General features: G+C 47.2%; 1 protein-coding gene across 7 annotated transcripts in view; it reads left to right on the forward strand.

Annotated features, from left to right (window-relative positions):
* Adamts10 (ADAM metallopeptidase with thrombospondin type 1 motif 10) overlaps positions 1 to 20,114 on the forward strand; it is a 30,466-nt gene that overhangs the window by 9,501 nt on the left and 851 nt on the right. For 2 of the 7 annotated variants that reach the window (XM_021217449.1, XM_029531276.1), the window contains exons 6-24: positions 3,535 to 3,618; positions 3,722 to 3,867; positions 4,360 to 4,403; positions 4,528 to 4,633; positions 4,723 to 4,869; positions 5,027 to 5,168; positions 9,954 to 10,061; positions 10,395 to 10,540; positions 10,629 to 10,692; positions 11,716 to 11,818; positions 12,064 to 12,197; positions 12,302 to 12,425; positions 16,002 to 16,082; positions 16,176 to 16,339; positions 16,437 to 16,563; positions 16,657 to 16,786; positions 17,621 to 17,825; positions 18,171 to 18,347; positions 18,425 to 18,587. In XM_021217449.1, coding sequence (XP_021073108.1) covers positions 3,535 to 3,618; positions 3,722 to 3,867; positions 4,360 to 4,403; positions 4,528 to 4,633; positions 4,723 to 4,869; positions 5,027 to 5,168; positions 9,954 to 10,061; positions 10,395 to 10,540; positions 10,629 to 10,692; positions 11,716 to 11,818; positions 12,064 to 12,197; positions 12,302 to 12,425; positions 16,002 to 16,082; positions 16,176 to 16,339; positions 16,437 to 16,563; positions 16,657 to 16,786; positions 17,621 to 17,825; positions 18,171 to 18,347; positions 18,425 to 18,587 — 2,395 coding nt within the window. Of the gene's footprint in view, positions 1 to 3,529; positions 3,619 to 3,721; positions 3,868 to 4,359; positions 4,404 to 4,527; positions 4,870 to 5,026; positions 5,169 to 9,953; positions 10,062 to 10,394; positions 10,541 to 10,628; positions 10,693 to 11,715; positions 11,819 to 12,063; positions 12,198 to 12,301; positions 12,426 to 16,001; positions 16,083 to 16,175; positions 16,340 to 16,436; positions 16,564 to 16,656; positions 16,787 to 17,620; positions 17,826 to 18,170; positions 18,348 to 18,424; positions 18,588 to 20,114 lie in introns of all 7 variants that reach the window. The other 5 variants (XM_021217450.1, XM_021217454.1, XM_021217453.1 and 2 more) reach the window with 5 other exon arrangements.

Raw genomic sequence — 20,114 nt, forward strand, 5'->3', positions numbered from 1 at the left:
ATCTCCGTGAGTTTGAGGCCAGCCCGGTCCACATAGTGAGTTTCAGGACTATATAGTGAGACCCTATCTCAGACAAAATAAAACACAGATAAGTTCATTGGTCCACATTCAGGTTTAACATCAGCCCTTTGGAGTGGCAGTTGGTTCCAAGACCCCTATAAATGCCAAAGTCCAGGTATTTATCTCTCACGTTAGATGATAGAGAATTTCATGTAACATCTTCACATCCTCCCAAAGACTTTAAATTGGCTTTAGACAGTATTAGAGGAGAACAATCAGGGGGAAAGCCTGTGAGTGTTTAGTATACATAATTTTGTGTGCATGTCATGTGGCATATACGTGTATTCATATGTGTGCAGGTGTATACATTCCTGTGTACATGCATGTCAAGGCCAGAGGTTGACACTGGTGTCTTTATTTTTTAAGATTTATTTATTTATATTATGTAAATGAGTACATATTGTAGCTGTACAGATGGTTGTGAGCCTTCATCTGCATTGAATTTAGGACCTCTGCTCGCTCAGGTCAGCCCCTCTCACTGAGTCCCTGCTCGCTCCGGCCCAAAGATTTATTTACTATTATAAATAAGTACGCTGTAGCTGTCTTATTTATAATAAGACAGAAGGGGGCATCAGATCTCATTACAGATGGTTGTGAGCCACCACGTGGTTGCTGGGACTTGAACTCAGGACCTTTGGAAGAGCAGTCGGTGCTCTTACCCGCTGAGCCATCTCTCCAGCTTGACACTGGGTGTCTTCATCAGTCACTCTCCATCTTTTCTTTTTCCCAGTTATTTATTATTTTGTGTGTGTTGGTATTTTGCTTCAATGTCTGTGTACATGTGCATGCAGAGCCCTTGGAGACCAGAAGAGAAGGTCACATCCCCTGGAAATGGAGTTACTGGTGTTTGGGGTCGCCATGTGGATGCTGGGGATCTAATTAGACACTCTAGAACAGCCGATGCTATTAACACTTGAACCGTCTCTTCAGCCCCTGCATCTTATTTTTTTGAGGCAAGGTCTCTCACTGAACCTATAGCTCACCAACTGGCTAGGCTGGCTGGCCCAATGGTGACCTCTGAGAATCTGCTTGTCCCTGTATCCTTAGCACTACCGTTATAGATTTGTGTGCTGGAAATCCAAACTCAGATTTTCATGTTTATACAGCAAGCACTTTACCTGTTGAGCCATCTCCCCAACATGCACATTTTTGTGAGATTCTTTCTTTCACTTTTCCTCCTTTCTCTCCTCTGTCTCCTTCAACAGAGTCTCATGAGGTCCAGACTCAATTCTTTATGTAACTGAGACTAGCCTTGAACCTGTTTTCTTCCTACATCCACCTCCCAAGTGCTAGCATTATCTGTGTGCCCATTGACTGATATATTTAGTCAGTGCTTGGCAGAGTCTAGGAATACATCTGTACTTGGTTCCTGTACTAGAACTTGATTGAAGTCCTGTGCCTCTCCTGTTAACAGGATCTGTAATAACTATAATGCTGCCTGCTGCAGAGGATGAAGGGTAGTGTTAGAACACAGAGCATATGGTACAGTTTGAAGAATGGGTTCTTGTTCATTGAAGCAAAAGGAGACAAAGGGCAGCAAGATAAGTGTGCCAAGTGTAAAGGTGCTTGCCACCAAGTGTGATAACCAGAGTTCTATCCTATGGATCCACATGTTAGAAAGAGAAAACTGACTCCTAGAAGTTGTCTTATAAGTCCACACATTCATGTCTCATAGATACACACACACACAATTTTTAAAAATTTAAGACAAAGTTTAGCAGAGTAATAAGTGACACACAGTCTGACAGCATTGTCTCTGTGTTCTGTCCCAGTTCCACATTTTTTTTTTAAAGATTTATTTTATGTATATGAGTACACTGTAGCTGTACAGATGGTTGTGAGCCACCATGTGGTTGCTGGCATTTGAACTCGGGACCTTCAGAAGAGCAGTCAGTGCTCTTAACCGCTGAGCCATCTCTCCAGGCCCCAGCCCCACATTTTTTTGTTCTGGCTTTTAAAGTTTCCTAAAACTTGCCAGGCTTCCTGGGGATTTCCAGTAAGTTAAGGATAGCCCAAGCAAGAATCTCAAGATTCCTGTACAGCCTGCTCTCCATCACCTAGGTCCATTTATCCTTAGGCCACTTCTTCCTTGCCTGCCTGCTTCTCCATTGTCTCTTGCTCTCTTGCTTCCACCTTTCTGTATTGATGCTTAGATTGGTACCTTTAGATGGCAAAGAAGTAAGGACACATTCACATCCTTCATGCAACCACTGGGCATTTTGGGAGAGACAAAAATGGGATTTGGAGGACAAGTAGAGAAAAACTGAGTTGGGACAGTCAGAGAGAGATGTGCTGGCAAGCAATAAAGACTGGAGTCTCACCAATGGCACCACCAGCCATGCATCCTGCCATCGGTGCATCAGCACCTTCCTCTTTGATGTGTAAGTGAGAATAATGAGATGATACAAGCAGCACATTTACCTAGCACCCAGCACACAGTAGTTACTAAAAAAAAACTACTATCTCTGCTTTTGCTCTTTAGTTTTGAGGCCAAAGAGCATGTGTATGCAGTTGTGAAAGCCAAAGGTTAATAGTGCTGTCTTCCTCAGTGGCTCTCCATCTTTTTATATGTATAGATTTTATTTATTCCTTGAGAATTCCATGTGTGTACAATGTGTTTTGATCATATCCACCTTCTACTCTTTCTCCCACAACTCTCCCACACCCTATTCTCCCTACTATGTCTCCCAATCCAGTTTCATGTTCTCTCTCTCTCTCTCTCTCTCTCTCTCTCTCTCTCTCTCTCTCTCTCTCTCTCTCTCTTTTTGAGACAGGTCTCACTATCCTTAGCTGGCCTGGAACAAACTCTTTAGACCAGGCTGACCCGAATCTCTATCTCTGCCTCTGAGTGCTGGGATTAAAATTGTGCCACAAAATCTGATCATTTTTGGGGTTTTGTTTGTTTTCCTTTGGGGGAGAGGAGACAATCAACCACAGCCACATCTCTGAAGAAAACTACCCTCCCCCCCCCCCCGAAACCATTAGCAATAGCTCCTCAGCCAGGAGTGAGGCTTCATGAGCCCTCCCTCATTGTTCTCTACCGTACATTTTGTGACAGGAACTCTCACTGAACCTGGAACTTGTAGATTCAGGGTTCCACCTTTGCTGGGGCCACAGATGGGTGTGTGCCCTGTGCCTGGTTTTGGTTGGTTGGTTGGTTTTTTGTTTTTGGTTTTTGGTTTTTGGTTTTTCGAGACATGGTTTCTCTGTATAGCCCTGGCTGTCCTGGAACTCATTCTGTAGACCAGGCTGGCCTCAAACTCAGAAATCTGCCTGCCTCTGCCTCCCGAGTGCTGGGATTAAAGGTGTGCACCACCACGCCCGGCTGGTTGGTTGTTTTTAAATGGGTAATTGAACTCAGGTCCTCATGCTTGCATGGCAAGCCCTTTACCAGTTGAGCCATCACCACTCTTTTGTCTTTCACTGTTCTGGGCTCCTCTTAAGACTCGGTCTCTCTTGTTTCTTGGAGGTCAGGTTGCCAAACTTTTCCAGGACTCGAGTCTGGGAAACATCGTCAACATCCTCGTCACTCGCCTTATCCTGCTCACAGAGGACCAGGTAGGGATCTGGAGTGTGTTTCACCCTTTCTCTCTCCACACCATTGCTGCCTGACGTCCCAGAGTGGCAGAGCACCCATGCACCTCAACTTTCCCATCCCCAGCCCACCCTGGAGATCACCCATCATGCCGGGAAGTCATTGGACAGCTTCTGTAAGTGGCAGAAATCCATCGTGAGCCACAGTGGCCATGGCAACGCCATCCCAGAGAATGGTGTGGCAAACCATGACACAGCTGTGCTCATCACACGGTAAGGAGCAGGAAGAGCTCCAAGGCTGAGGCCAACGGAGCAAGTAGAGAAGGGATCATCAGAGTCCAAGGAAGGGGAACAATTGCTGTGGAGGATAGAAGGAGTTGGGAGCCTTTAAGGAGCCAAGGAGAAAATGCAGAGAGCCTGAAAATGGGAGGGGATGTTTGAGCCCTAACCACGAAGTCATTTATTCCATTCAATCACTTAGTCAGTCACTCATGTACTATCAGCATCCTCAAGACCAACCGATTGGTTCTAGTAGGGGCACAGCATAAGGCTTAGGCAACACTCAGTCCTCAAAGCTGAAAGAAGTAGGAAGATCAAGAAGACCAATTCATCTAGGGCTACCAAAGACCTTGCCGCTCACACAGGTACACACTCATGCACAAGCACATGTGCTCCCACCTGTCCTTGTCTTCTACATCAAAACTGAGGCCTCTGGCATCAGCCAAGGAGGCCACCCAGCACTCTCACTGCCCTCTGTTTCCACAGCTATGACATCTGCATCTACAAGAACAAACCCTGCGGCACTCTAGGTATTGAGTCCCATTGGTTGCACGCCCCGTGGAGGGTGGCATTGATCCTGGGGTGAGACCTCCCTTGGTGGATAGCCTGCACAGCCTTGGGTCCCTTGACCCACTCCACATTCCCATTTCCCAGGCCTGGCCCCTGTGGGTGGAATGTGTGAGCGTGAGAGGAGCTGCAGTATCAATGAAGATATCGGCCTGGCCACGGCTTTCACCATTGCCCATGAGATCGGGCACACGTGAGGCCAGGGGACACAGGATGGGGGAGGGTAAGAGGATTGGGTTGGGGTCCCTTAGTTCTTAGCAGAGCTGATACTCCTCTCCTCAGATTCGGCATGAATCACGATGGCGTGGGAAACGGCTGTGGGGCCCGTGGTCAGGACCCAGCAAAGCTCATGGCTGCCCACATTACCATGAAGACTAATCCATTCGTGTGGTCATCATGTAGTCGAGACTATATCACCAGTTTTCTGGAGTGAGCATGGGACACATCACCCACTAAGCGGGGCACAGACATGTTGGGAGAGCTGACCCCACCACCACACCTAGCTGGCATAACCTTGAGGTCATGGCCGTGTAGTCCCTTGGCATGACAGCTGTTTTTTTTTTTTTTTTTTGTTTTCTAATTACAGCTCGGGCCTGGGGCTTTGCTTGAATAACCGGCCTCCTAGACAGGACTTCGTGTACCCAACGGTGGCTCCCGGCCAGGCCTATGATGCTGATGAGCAGTGCCGATTCCAGCATGGAGTCAAATCGCGTCAGTGTAAATACGGGGTAGAGAGAGCCTTCCTGCTTTCCTTCCTGGGAAGGGGAGGTGGCCACAGGGTGGAAAGTTTCACTGGAAACCCTTCTGGGGAAGCAGAAGGACAGGACAGCAGGGAAGGGGATGAAATGAACTCCCTACTATCTGTAGGGATATGGGAGGACCAAAGTTTGTAGAGTATCCACATACCAAGCAAACCAACAAAGAGTGAGAATAAGAATGTAGTTCTGAGCTTGGGGAAAACACTCGGTCAGGAAAGAGTTTGCTTTGCAAGCCTAAGGTATGATCAACAAAACCATATATAAGCTTGGCGTGGTGATGCATGTTTATAAACATTGGGCATTGGGGAAGCAGGGGTGGGTAGATTCCTGGGGCTCACTGGCCAGCCAGCCTACTTGGTAAATTTCAGATTTGGTGAGAAACCTTGTTTCAAAAAACAAGAAGGATAGCTACCTAGGAACTATCCTGGGTGCCATGCATGTTGGAGTACCTGTACACACACACACACACACACACACACACACACACACACACACACACACACACAGTGGGATGGCTTACATGTCTGGACAGCTAATTTGAGGGCTAGATTAGAGTGCTCCCCTAAAGGCCACTTGTGGGCTGCAGCAACATAAGACCTCTGAGCAACATATGCAGATTCTTGGTGAAATAGTTTCCCTAGAAATGGGGCTACTACTGTGCTTACCAATGAACTGGAGAGGGCCTTCCAGGGACTCTCTATCTTATCTTCCCTGAGGTTCAGACTCAAAGTTTCATCTTGGCATCAGTAAGTGAGCTAGGGCAGGGTTGTGTGTGTTGCGGAGGGAGCACGAGGCTCACACCTTTAATCCCAGCACTCAGGAGGCAGAGGAAAGTGGACGGCTGTGAGTTTGAAATCAGACTGCTGTCTGACTTGATAATATAGCAAATTCCAGGCCTGCCAGTGCTATATGAAGTGAGATCCCCATCTCAAAAATATGAGCTGAGTAATTGGGAAATTATCTCAGTGTGTAAGAGCACTTGCTACATAAACACAAATGCCTGAGTTCAAAATTCAAGCACCCACATGAATGAATCCCTAGGACCCCCTAGTGCTGTGGGGAGGTAGGGACAGGCTACTGGGACTCCCTAGCACTTTGTTCAGTGAGAGACCATGTCTCAAGGGAATAAGGCAGAAAGAGATAGAGAAGAAAAAAGAAGTGAGTTGGGGTGCAGAGGACCCCACTCCTAGCTTTCCCTCCCCACTCCTGGAAGCTAGAGATCTGCTGGCTTCCTGTGTTGGTGACAGTTCAACCAGTTAGCGCCTCTTCTGCCCAGCTCCATCATTTCCTTAATCACACTCTGACCCACTTCAGCGTTAGCCCTAGTGAGCCTAGCCCAGCTCGTCTTCCACACTCTCCACAGGAAGCCTCTGCGATTGCACAGCTATTCCCAAGATTGGTGCAAAAGAGACCAGGTGGCTTGGTCAATCTGCGCCTCACTTCTTCTCACTATTAACACCAAGAAATAAAGCAGTATTTTGACATTTTTACTTTATTTCTTTTTTAAGAGGGTCTCACTATATAGTCCGACCTGGCCTGGAATTTGCTATGTAGACCAGGCTAGCCTAACTCTCTCAGAAATTCACTTGCTGCTAGGATCAGCAATCTGTGCCGCTGTGCATTGCCAGACATTTTTTTAAAGATTTATTTATTTATTTTATGTATGTGAGTTTTCCATTACTCTCCTCAGAAGAGAGTATCAAATACTATCACAGATGGCTGTGAGCCACCATGTGGTTGCTGGGAATTGAACTCAGAACCTCTGGAAGAGCAGTTGGTGCTCTTAACTGCTGAGCCATCTCTCCAGCCCCACTGCCAGACATTTTTACTCTTGCCCCACCCCACCTTTATTTTGCTGGCCACCCCAGCACAGTCTAAGGAATTCTGGGTCTACCTGTGAATGTCTTCTGTGTCTTGGAACTTAACAAGGATGATAGTAGCTGATGCTTACTGAGAATTTCATGTATGCCAAGCATGTGGTATACATTATCTTATTTAAACTTCCAATAAGCACTACCCCAAGCAACAGATAAAGGGATGGGGCTTCAGGAGGGTAGCATGTGTGTGTGTGTGTGTGTCTGTGTGTCTGTGTGTCTGTGTGTGTGTGTCTGTGTGTTCAAGTGTGAGTTCGTGCACATATGCTCCACAATTATAAGAACAGGAGCTGCTGTACTTCCAACATAGATTTCTCATTTAAGTCAGCATTTTGCTTCAGTGTTGAAAGTTTTCCTTTATGCATTATGTGGAAGCCATACATACATGTGGAAGCCAAAGAATTGCCTTTGGAAGTCAGATCTCCTACTATAGGTGAGCCGTCTTGTCAGCATAGCTACGTTTGCCTCTATCTCCCAATCTCCTTTAGATGTATTTGTATTCTTTATATGTTTGTGTGCCTGCGTGTTTATAGACAAGTGACTTGTGGGGTAGCTGGACGAGGAGCATCAGATCCCTCAGAGCTGGAGTTGCTGGTGTTTGTGAGCTGGGATCCAAACTCTGGTCCTCAAAATAAGCAGCATGTGCTGACCCATCTCTCTACACCAACACCCCACACCTGGACCTCTCTTTTACTTCATATTTTGCAAAGGATATCGAGGAGAGGAACTATTCGAATCGCAAGCTTGATCTGAGACTGGCAATATGTTAAACTGAATCATTTATTTACTTGTGTCATTACTTTTTGAAACGAGGTTTTTCATTGGCCAGGAACCAACCTGTCTCTACCTCTTCAATGTGAGAATATACAAACAAATGCCGCCACATCTGGCTTTGTTTGTTTAATGTCACTTAGATTTTTATGCGTATGAATATTTTTCATGTGTGCGTGTACCTGGTCCCTGCTGAGGTCAGAAGACAAGGTTAGATTCTCCTGGATCTGGGGTTACAGAGATACTGTGTGGGTGCTGAGACCCAAGCCCAGGTCCTCTACAAGTGTAACAAGCACTAACCGCTCCCTCACCTGGCTTTTTCACTTGGGTGCTAGGGAATGAACTCAGGTCCTTATGCTTATGTTGCAAACACTTTACTGACTGAGCTATCTCCCTAGACTCTGAACCTTTTAATTTTGAACAAAACATCTTCCTGGCGTAGTAAAAATCCTTTACGACATGGACATTGGTTGATAGGAGCTGGGCTGAGTCGGTATTGTGTTTGCCTAGCATGTATAAAGTCTGGGCTATATCTAAGCACTTTTGAGATGAAAGGTCAGAAGTTCAAAGTCACCCTTTGCTACACAGTCTGATGGAGGCTACCTGGGACACAGAAGATCCTTGCTAAAGAATAAGAATAATTGGTTGATATATGGTGAGTTTAATTCCTGGTCCAGCATTATCTGTGTCCATTGTTATCCAATGAGAAGACTTCCAATGAGAAGACGGCTTACTTTTATGTAAGCCGTCTCATTGACATTGTCAGAAAACAGGTGTTGATCTGGTTGACTTATAAATGAAAAAACAGGCCTAGTTAAGGGCTGAGAATTCCAAGTCAGTACAAAATTGAAATCTAGAGTAGCCTAGGAATTATTACATATATGACAGTGTCTCCTTGTGAAGCAAAGGTCAAAATCAGGGCTAGAATAAATACATCTTAAGGAGTGTTAGAAATGGGGTTGAAGCTGAAATGGTTTCATATTTTTGTAAGTGGCCATGAAAATACAAATCAGGTGAAGACAGAAAACCTGGCATGTCCCTGTGAGGGCCAGAAATCAGACACTCTCTAGAGAGAGCAGTTGTTTAGGGAGTATTTTGAAATGTGTGTGCAGGTATTTCTTGAGTGGACCCTAGAAGGGTATTCCTGTAGCCATTGCTCAGTTCTTCAAATCCAAGTCTCTCATCAGCCTGGAACTCAAGAGATTTGCTTGGAAAAGTTTTGTTGAAAGAGGATTACAGACGAATCCTTGGATGGAACAATTCTGAGAGGGTGGGGCAGGAGGTATGCTAGAGTGAAATTTCGCCGTGCCTAAACCTAGTGAAACTTCTCTCCAGGGATACCAACCTTAAGCTAAACAATCAAAACAGCTTTGGGGGACTGCTTCAGTTTTGTGCAACAAATAAATGACCTGATCCAGCCCAAGCAGGATTCAAAGGAAATAGAGGAACAGCCACACACATTCAGTCAAATCCTACCCAGTCAAATCCACACATTCTCACAGCTAAAAAAAACTACAAATGAAATTCCAGTCCTGACTTTTCAAGTTGTTCTCTCCTGGGTTGCTTTACTGCCCCCCCCACCCCCGCAGTGAAAATCCTTGCTGTCTTCCATAATAGATCTGGGTTAGACTAGGCTGTGAGTGGTGTGACACCTAGCTAATGAGTGTGCGTGTGTGTGTGTGTGTGTGTGTGTGTGTGTGTGTGTGTGTGTGTGTGTGTGTAAAATTACACTTACTTATTTTGGGTGTGTTTATTCTCCAACATGTATTGATTCAAAGGACAATTTCAGGAGTCATTCTCTCCTTTCACCATGTAGATCCTAGGGCTTGAATTCAGGTCTTCAGGCTTGGCAGCAATGCCTTTACCTGCTGAGCCATCTTTATATCCTGGAAGGACGTTATCTTTCCACATCATGGTTTTCTTGCACCAAAGTGTTACAATGCTCAAAGGAGTTTTTATAGCAAGTATAAATGTTCCATACACACTGACAAAAAAGAAGTATCAAGCCATGATCCCAAAGGGGGATTGCTAGGACCCAGGAAGGTGCTGGGTCCCCCAAGGCATGTCTGTGGGATGACAGTGAACCTGAGAGGTCTCTTCCATTATGCAGGAGGTCTGCAGTGAACTGTGGTGTCTGAGCAAGAGCAATCGGTGCATCACCAATAGCATCCCAGCGGCTGAGGGAACACTGTGCCAAACACACACTATCGACAAAGGGGTAAGCACAGGCCAGAACTTTCCCCTGTGCCCTGCCTTCTCTGCCTGAGCCCACAGCCCCTGGCATCTCGAGTCACACCCTTCACAGCCATGTCTGTTACTTGAACAATGTTAACTTCTTAGCCATGCATCTGGATTCAAGCTGTGATGCAGTATATCAGACTCCTGCCTCCGGATACAACCTTTCCTCATGTCATACATCCCCATTTCAGAGTGGACTGCACCTGTAATTTGGGGGATGGTGGACAGAAAAGGAGCATTGGACCCAGAGCTCTGTAAAGTCACACTTACCCTTTCCTCCCCTTTCCCTTTCCCTCTCTCATCCCTGACTCAGTGGTGCTACAAACGAGTCTGTGTCCCCTTCGGGTCTCGGCCAGAGGGTGTAGACGGGGCCTGGGGCCCTTGGACTCCATGGGGTGACTGCAGCAGGTCATGTGGTGGTGGTGTGTCATCTTCCAGCCGTCACTGCGACAGCCCCAGGTCAGCCCTTGAGACACTCCCAAAAGTGAGGCAACCCTCAACCTCATCGCCACTACCTCATCTCTCCATTGTCCCCTGCTCCTTCCAGGCCAACCATTGGGGGCAAGTACTGTCTGGGTGAGAGACGGAGGCACCGGTCCTGCAACACCAATGTGAGTTCTCCAAGGAACCTTTCTCCAAACTCCCCATGGTCCTGCCCCAGCCACCCTTCTTTGCCCTTCCTGTCTATATATCACCCTCCCTCCATCCCAGCACTTCCCTTGTCATCTAGTTTTCAAACTGTTTCACTGCAGAAATAAGCTCCCTTAAAATAATTGCCCTCACTCCCCCTACCCCACTCCAAATACAGTTTAGTGTCTTCACTATTCACAGCTCAATTACCCTCAGAACCCTGCCCCTATTTATTGCCACCCACCAAAGCCTGATTGAGCTTGCTCTTGCCAAGCCAGCATCTCCCCTGCGGTCTCTCTACTGTCCTTTTGAAGTCGAAGTCCATTTTGAGTGCATTGCCCTCTGGAGCCTCCTTCTGCTTTCTCTTTAAATGTTGGAGTTCCCTTTGGCTGGGGATGGCTCCTTCATGAAGATGTTTAGGTGTGCAGGCCAACAAGCTAGAGGAAGGGATGCTCAGCAGCCAGGAAAAGCTACTCTGGGAATGAGCAGTAGTCTGTGAGGTCCCTTATGTAGGGATTATCAGGGCATTTCTATGCCCCTCACATTAAAAAAGAACTCAAGTCTTTTCCCCAAAACCAGCTCAACCTTATACCTCCTCTCAAGAAAAGTTTGAACTCAGGACTCAGGTATCGACTTCCAGCTCAGCCTTACTTAATATTTCCCCGTTCACATACCATAAGCCAGGTATGATGGTATACACCTATGTGCACTTGGCTGAGGCAGGAGGCTTACAAGTTTGAGGCCAACTTGGCTTATGTACAGTAAGAGCCTGTCTCAAAAATAAATACACAGGGGTTGGAGAAATGGTTTTAAAGTGCTTAAGTGCCAGCACCCAAACAAGAACACAACACAAATCTTCATGCAGTGACAAAGCACACACCTTCACAGCTAGAATGGACACCATCCCCCTTGCCCAGACTCCCGCCTCTATCCTTCCTCACTCACTCCACTTACGCCACTCAAAACAAAAGGTCTCTGCCCTAATTTCTTCTTAACTGCCCCAGGACTGTCCACCTGGCTCCCAGGACTTCAGAGAAATGCAGTGCTCTGAATTTGACAGTGTCCCTTTCCGAGGAAAATTCTACACGTGGAAGACATACCGAGGAGGTAAGTGACCCTCCCAGGGGCTGTGGCACCACCGAGTACAACAGCAGCTGGCTTATAGGCTCATGGAGCCCTTATCCTCTGCCCAAGGAGACAGTTGTCCTTGACACAACTCGATGGTACTTTATATGTAGGGAAACTTTGCTGGTCCCTCTGTCCATGGAGTTTGGGGTCTGTGGCTCTTGTCCCCTCAGGCAGGGAGTTCCAGGGTGACCTGGCTCCACGTCTGATGGGGCCATGCCCCCCAGGGGGCGTGAAGGCCTGTTCGCTGACTTGCCTAGCAGAAGGCTTCAACTTTTATACGGAGAGAGCAGCAGCTGTGGTGGATGGAACACCCTGCCGTCCTGACACGGTGGACATTTGTGTCAGTGGCGAGTGCAAGGTAGAAGAGATTCCCAGGGAGGAAGAAAATGAGGTTGGGGAGAAGATTATGGGAGGGAGACGTCTCCATGACACCATCAACACAACCATTATCTTCCTATGCAGCATGTAGGCTGTGACAGGGTCCTGGGTTCTGATCTCCGAGAGGACAAATGCCGTGTGTGTGGGGGTGATGGCAGTGCCTGTGAGACCATTGAAGGTGTCTTTAGCCCAGCTTTGCCAGGAACTGGTAAGAATCCTTCCCTCTGCATCCTTCTTGTGACTGGATCAGGGTTAGTCTCATTATAGTAGCCAAAACCAATAACTCTTTAGATGGATTATAGTAAGGGTCTTAGGAACCCCCAAGTATCCAGGGAGTACAGAATTGTTCTTAATTTTCTTGTTGAGACAAAATACCTCAACAGGTGTGTGTGTGTGTGTGTGTGTGTGTGTGTGTGTGTGTGTGCCCGTGTGTGTGCGTGCGTGTTTGTGAGTGTGTGTGTGTGTGTGCGTGCACGTGCATGTGTGTTTATTTTACACAGTACATCATGATGCTTAGCTTTTTCCCTTTTTTGTGCTATCTGGTACTCTACCCCATTTAAGGTAGATCTCCCACTTCAGTTAACCTAATTTTAAAAAACACACATAAACATGCTCAGAGACTTATTTCCAAGGTGATTCTAGATCCTGTGAAGTTGACAATCAATGTTATCCAATCACAGTCATAATTAGGAAGGGCCTTAGCTACTGACTTGGGATCTAGCATATAGAGATTCATGAGTTGGGACTGTACATCTCCCCTCCATCATCCTTGGGATGGGTACAAGGTCATTTTCTATCCTGTGAGTCTAAGGGGCTGGGGAACTCTCTGTACTAATAGAGGTCTTACTATCAGAAAACTAAGAAGACATTCAGAATACCCTTTTCAGCTTGAGTTGAGAAAGAAAGCACTGAGGGAATAGGGGATGGGATAGGGTTCTAGAAGGATGAAGCTGAAAGCATTATTGGCAGAAACCACAAAGAATGAGTTGCAGAATGTCTGTGTTATTCTCTAGGCAGGGTTAGATTAGGGATGGTTTGCTTGCTTGATTGGTTGGTTTAAGACTAGAACATCTGCCCTGGGCAGTGGTGGCACACAACTTTAATCTCAGCATTTGGGATACAGAGGCTAATTGATCACTGAGTTAGAGGTCAGTCTGGTCTACAGAGTGAGTTCCAGGACAGCCAGGGTTACATAGAGAAACCATGACTTGAAGAGGAAAAAATAAAAATGAAAAAGGAAGGAAGAAAGGAAGGGGGAGAGACAGAGACAGAGACAGAGAAAGACAGACTAAAACATCTAGCCTGAGGAACTCATGTAGACCTGACTGGCCTAGAACTCAGAGATCCACCTACCTCTGCTTCCTGCGTGCTGATATTAAAGACATCTGCCACTACTCCAGGAAAAAAATTAAAAGCAAGAGTTAAGTCTAGGACTTCATTTTTTTACATAACTAATTTTAAATTTTAAGGTTAAAAGAAAAAGTGTAGGGGACTGGAGAGATGGCTCAGAGGTTAAGAGCACTGACTGCTGTTCTAGAGGTCCTGAGTTCAAATTCCAGCAACCACATGGTGGCTCACAACCATCTGTAATGGGATCTGATGCCCTCTTCTGGTGTGTGTCTGAAGACAGCTGCAGTATACTCATATAAATAAAATAAATAAATCTTTTTAAAAAGAAAGAAAGAAAGGGGGAGGGAGGGAGGGAGGGAGAGAGAGAGAGAGAGAGAGAGAGAGAGAGAGAGAGAGAGAGAGAGAGAGAGAGAGAAAAGAAAAAGTATATGGCTCCTGAGGAAACAGCCCGAGGCTGAGCACTAAGCTCCGCAGGCACACATGCATGTACCTAAAAACCCATAACACATACAAGCAAAGGTAGAAGATGGAAAAAAGGTTAAATTTAGAAGTTAGAGGATATGGTGTCTGTCATTCATTTTTCGTGATTCTGCGATGTGCACTAAGGAAGAGTCCATGTAGACATCCAGGTGACTGGGATAAGCTAGTCTGTAAGGAGAAATGTTGGGAGAAACAAAAACAACGTTGGGCTAGGAGACAGGGTAAAGATATCAAAGGACATTGAAGTAATAAGAGAACAGTGAAAGAGAGATGAAAGACTGAGGCATTCTTAGGCCTAGGAGTGCCTGATGCCAATCCCTGGAGTGTCCACGGCACCCTGGTGGTGTGATGTGCACTAGACTAGGAAGCAGAAATACAGCCCAGTGGGAATGAGATTGCAGGGTCCCACACAGGACAATGCTGCGTGCAGACATGGAAGCTAAGAGTCTTGAGAACATGGGTGAGGAAAGATGTAGTGGTCACAGCTAGGCAGTCAATAGTAGTGCCCCATGAAAGACCCAGTCTGACACTCAAATCTCAAAATGTCACCTGTATGGATTTTGACTTTCATGGTAACTTTTTCCCTCTGCCTTAGCCCAACATCACTGCTCAGGAAGACATGAGGAACTAGATCCACCTATTATACAAGGCAGCCAATGTTCGGTTCAGATTGTATCTAGCCACTTCTTACTTGCGAACCCCTGGTGAGCTGCCTAGCTTTTCTGGGCCTTGGTTTTATAATCTGTGAGATGAACTCAGTGAGATGAGTAGGTAGTCCAGTCACTGGCTTAGGGTTTACTGCTGTGAACAGAGACCATGACCAAGGCAACTGTTTTTTTGTTTTGTTTTGTTTTCGTTTTTTTTTTTTTTTTTTTTTGGTTTTTGGTTTCTTCAAGACAGGGTTTCTCTGTATAGCCCTGGCTGTCCTGGAACTCACTTTGTAGACCAGGCTGGCCTCGAACTCAGAAATCATCCTGCCTCTGCCTCCCGAGTGCTGGGATTAAAGGCGTGCACCACCATGCCCGGCCCCAAGGCAACTCTTATAAAGGACAACATTTAATTGGGGCTGACTTACATGTTCAGACATTCAGTCTATTATCATCAAGGTGGGAACATGGCAGCATCCAGGCAGGCGTGGTGATGGAGAAGCTGAGAGTTCTACATCTTGTTCCAAAGGCAAACAGAAGACTAGCTTCCAGTCAGTTAGGATGAGGGTCTTTAAGCCCATGCCCACAGTGACACACTTCCTCTAGCAAGGCCACACCTATTCCAACAAGGCCACACTTCCAAATAGTGCCACTCCCTGGGCCAAGCCTATGCAAACCACCAAGGTCAGTAAAGTGCAAGTGTAAGGGCTTGTTTGATCTCCAGGGCCTCTGGCGGGAGGAAAGAAAGAGTCCTGAAAATTGTCCTCTACCTATTCTCCCTGTGTGTGTGTGTGTGTGTGTGTGTGTGTGTGTGTGTGTGTGTGTGCGCGTGCGTGTGTGTGTGCATGTGTGTGCGTGTGTGTGTGTGCATGTGTGTGCGTGTGTGTGTGTGTGCACACGTGCACTCGAATTTGTGTGAAGGGAAGGTGAGAGAGAGAGAGAGAGAGAGAGAGAGAGAGAGAATGAGAGTGATGGTCCATTTACTTTACAAGGTCCCAATGAGTTTGTAGTGATATACCCCTCTAAGCATGTAGCATGTAGTGATATATCCCTCTAAGCATGTAGCATGTAGTGATATACCCCTCTAAGCATGTAGCATGTAGTGATATACCCCTCTAAGCATGTAGCATGGAGTGATATACCCCTCTAAGCATGTAGCATGGAGTGATATATCCCTCTAAGCATGTAGCATGGAGTGATATACCCCTCTAAGCATGCAGCATGGAGTGGCTAGCTGCAGTCATCAGGTGTGAAGGATGAGGGACACAAGAGGATGTGGAGGGTGACAGCTGAATTCTGTCACCCAGGGTATGAGGACGTCGTCTGGATCCCCAAAGGCTCAGTCCACATTTTCATCCAAGATCTGAACCTGTCCCTTAGTCACGTGGGTAAGCAAAGACAGAGGGGTACGGATTGTGACTCCATGAGAGTTGGGGAACAGACAGAATGACTTCAGTTCTGATCTCTGTGCGTTAACCTAGCCCTAAAGGGGGACCAAGAGTCTCTGCTACTGGAGGGGCTACCTGGGACCCCCCAACCTCACCGCCTTCCCTTGGCTGGGACCACATTTCATCTACGGCAGGGGCCGGACCAGGCACAGAGCCTAGAAGCCCTGGGACCCATTAATGCATCTCTCATCGTCATGGTAACAGTGGGGCTGGGGGCAAAGTACAGAAGGAGCCCGGTAGTGGGGGGGGGGGGGGATTTGTGACTCCTTCAGCTATTGTTCCCTATACTTCTAGGTGCTGGCCCAGGCAGAGTTGCCTGCTCTCCACTACCGCTTCAATGCGCCCATTGCCCGGGATGCACTGCCTCCCTACTCCTGGCATTATGCCCCCTGGACCAAATGCTCAGCCCAGTGTGCAGGCGGTGAGGCCCGGGTGTGGGCCAGGGCTAAGCACTGCAGCCAACCTGAGCTTCTCTGGATCAGCCAGGGCTGAGACCTCTTCTCCCTTCCCCCAGGCAGCCAGGTCCAAGTAGTGGAGTGCCGAAATCAGCTGGACAGCTCAGCAGTGGCCCCACACTACTGTAGTGGCCACAGTAAATTGCCCAAGAGGCAGCGTGCCTGTAATACAGAACCGTGTCCGCCAGAGTAAGTGTCCTATCTGAGGGCAAGATGGCCCGGGGTTGGGTGAGAGTGCTCCCTGCCATCAGGGTGAGTACCCATAGGAGGGTGAAAAGTGAGTGAGTCACTCAAGAACTGGAGTGACAATAGGGTGAGTACTGGAGTTAAAGAGTTCATAGGGTCAGGGGGACAAGTGCTCAGGATGAGGGTCAAAGCCAGATCGTTAGGTGAATGTGCATGCTTGTTATCCCAGCCCTTGGGAGGCTGAAGACAGAAGGGTTAAGAATTCAGGGCCAACCAGGATTTCCTGGTGAATTAGAAGCCACCCTGAGCTAGGTAACATCTTGTCTCAAAAACCAATAAGCAGGAATCAGAGTTGGCTCAGTAGTAAGGAGCACGTGCTTTTTAATTATGAGGAGTTCAGACTACAGCATCTATTATTAGGTGGATCACAAATAAGTGTTACTCCAGCTCCAAGGGCACTTCTGTGCCCCCACAGGTACCCACATACACATGTGTGCTCATACTCACATAGACTTAAACACATGGATAAACATAAGTACGGGAAGACACTCAAGGTCACATGTCACGTACACACATGCACCAAAAAACAAAACAAAATTAATTGTTATATAGTCTGAGTGATTATGCTCTGCAATCAAGCTAGTATCCCAAGATATGGGTTCCTCTCGATCCCCACTTCCTATCTGAAATCTGCATATAGAGTAACGGTGATCTATGACAGGGATCCCTACTTGCCCAGTGTCAGTTTCAGAAGACTGGGGTAGGCAAATTGGAAGGCTTTCGGGTTGTACTGGCCTGCCCTGCATAGTGCTCAGACCCCTCCCTCCACCACCACAGTTGGGTTGTAGGAAACTGGTCACGCTGCAGCCGTAGCTGTGATGCTGGCGTGCGTAGCCGCTCAGTGGTGTGCCAACGCCGGGTGTCTGCTGCAGAGGAAAAAGCCTTAGACGACAGTGCCTGTCCACAGCCACGCCCACCTGTGCTGGAGGCTTGCCAAGGCCCAGTGTGCCCTCCTGAGTGGGCAACCCTGGACTGGTCTGAGGTCAGCTTCCACCTTTTTCCCCACCCAACCCACTCTCAGTACAGGAAGCACACAGGAATTGAGCTGTCCGTTAGGAAAAGCTGTTGAAGCCATCTTGTCCCAAGTCCTACTGATACCATACTCAGAAGGGGTGCATTATGGGTCCCAAGGCTTCTGAACTCTGGGCTTGGTCTGGCCTTTAGCATATGAAAGAGTACAAACCTGGGGCAGGTGGTACTTTGTGGGTGACAAAGTAGCAGAGACTGGGCTGGAGGACAGCACAGGGCCCACCTGTCTACTCCTTGTGTCACACTGTCCTAGCACCCTGACCATCCATTGAATTTAAAACACCCCCTCCAACTGCAGTGCACCCCAAGCTGTGGGCCTGGTCTCCGCCACCGAGTGGTCCTTTGTAAGAGTGCAGATCAACGATCTACTCTGCCCCCTGGGCACTGCCCTCCTGCAGCCAAGCCACCATCTTCTATGCGGTGTAACTTGCGCCGCTGCCCTCCTGCCCGCTGGGTGGCCAGTGAGTGGGGTGAGGTAGGTAGGCTCTGCCCTCTGGGATAAGGGTGAGGACAGTGGTCATAGAGAGATAACTTAGTGACTCCTGTCTTCAGTGTTCCACACAGTGTGGCCTCGGCCAGCAGCAGCGCACGGTGCGCTGCACCAGCCACACCGGCCAGCCATCTCGAGAGTGCACTGAGGCCCTGCGGCCATCCACCATGCAGCAGTGTGAGGCCAAGTGTGACAGTGTGGTGCCGCCTGGAGATGGCCCAGAAGGTATGTGAACCAATGGGACAAGGGACACTAGGCTTTGAGAAGCCACAAGTAAGCATGGGTCAGGTCCCCTGATTATTAGTCTTTAAGATTCTATTACAGGTTTTCTTATTGTTTTACATAATTCATGGGTGAGATGGGGGCTAATCTGCCTTGGAGTCCCCGTGAAGATCAGAGGGCAACTTGCAGGCAGTTGATTCTGTCCTTCCATCATGTGGGTCTTAGATTCAGACTCATCTCTTATAGCCTGGGTTGACTTCCAACTCAATATACAACCAAGGATGACTTTGATCTCCTGATCTTTTAGCCTCCAGCTCCCAAATGCTAGGGCTGTAGGACTTCACCACCACACCCAATTTTTGCAATGCTGGGGATAATACCAGAACTTGCCCCACCCCACCCCACCCAACCCCAGGCAAGGGCTCTACCACCTCAGCCCCCAGGCCCGTTTAGGCATTGTTTTTGTTTTGGGCCACATGAATCTACAATGTGATTTGTGAAATGTTTACATTTCTGGTCTCTACCCAATGGTAGTCCCTACCACATTCATGATTAATATAAATCTCTCCATATCTCCAGACACTATATGTGCCCAGTTTGGGAAGAGGGAAAGTCAGTGCTTATATACCATTGCATTTACACTATACCTGCTTTTTAATCTAATTGGATTTTTTATTTTCTTTATTTTTCATTTTCATTTATTTTGGTTTGTTTTTTCACTTTGAGACAAGACCTCATGGAGCCCAGCCTGTTTGACCTTGAGCTTCTTGTCCCAAGTGCTGGGATTATAATTGTGTGCCACCACACACTGCTGGTTCTCTTGTTCAAACTCTGGGCTCAAGCACTCCTCCCAGTGGTGGACCTTCCAGCATTGTGTCACTCACCTCCTCTGTGAACAAGTAACACACTCATTCTGAAAGAAGTACTACGTAAAAAATACGGAGCCTCTCAGAAACCACATGCCACTGCTAAGTGGAAGCTTATACCCACTGTTTCCAACAGAGGCTGGTAAATAGCATAGGCTTCATGTGTACTAGTGAATGCCCTCTCACCGAGCTATTACCTGGTCTTTAATACATACAAGTTCTTTGAGCTGAGCTCAAGGTCTTTGGTTTATTAAAAATGAACCTACTGTCGTGGTTTTAAACAGATACTCTGTTTTGGCATCAGAAGGATCACAGGTCTGTTGCTTTAGTTATTGGGTTGCACATTCAAGACTAGCCTGTACTACAGAGTGAGTATAAGACCTGCCTGAATGATGTATCCAGGCACTATCAACATTAAAAGTTGAAGGAGGGCTAGGAAATAGAACTCAGAGAGCTGACCTAACCTGCTCATAATCTAACAAGCTCAGATCAAGCTAAACAAGCTAACAAGCTCAATCTCTGGAACCCACATAAAGATGGAAAGAGAGAATCAAATCCACAAAGTTGACCTCAGACCTACACATGTGCTGTGACATGCACACTTGTGCATACACATCATACACAGAATAATAAATAAATAAATAGATCCTCAGAAATACGCTGC

This window comes from Mus pahari, chromosome 18 (assembly GCF_900095145.1).
Source record: "Mus pahari chromosome 18, PAHARI_EIJ_v1.1, whole genome shotgun sequence".
In the NCBI taxonomy this organism is placed as follows: domain Eukaryota; kingdom Metazoa; phylum Chordata; class Mammalia; order Rodentia; family Muridae; genus Mus; species Mus pahari.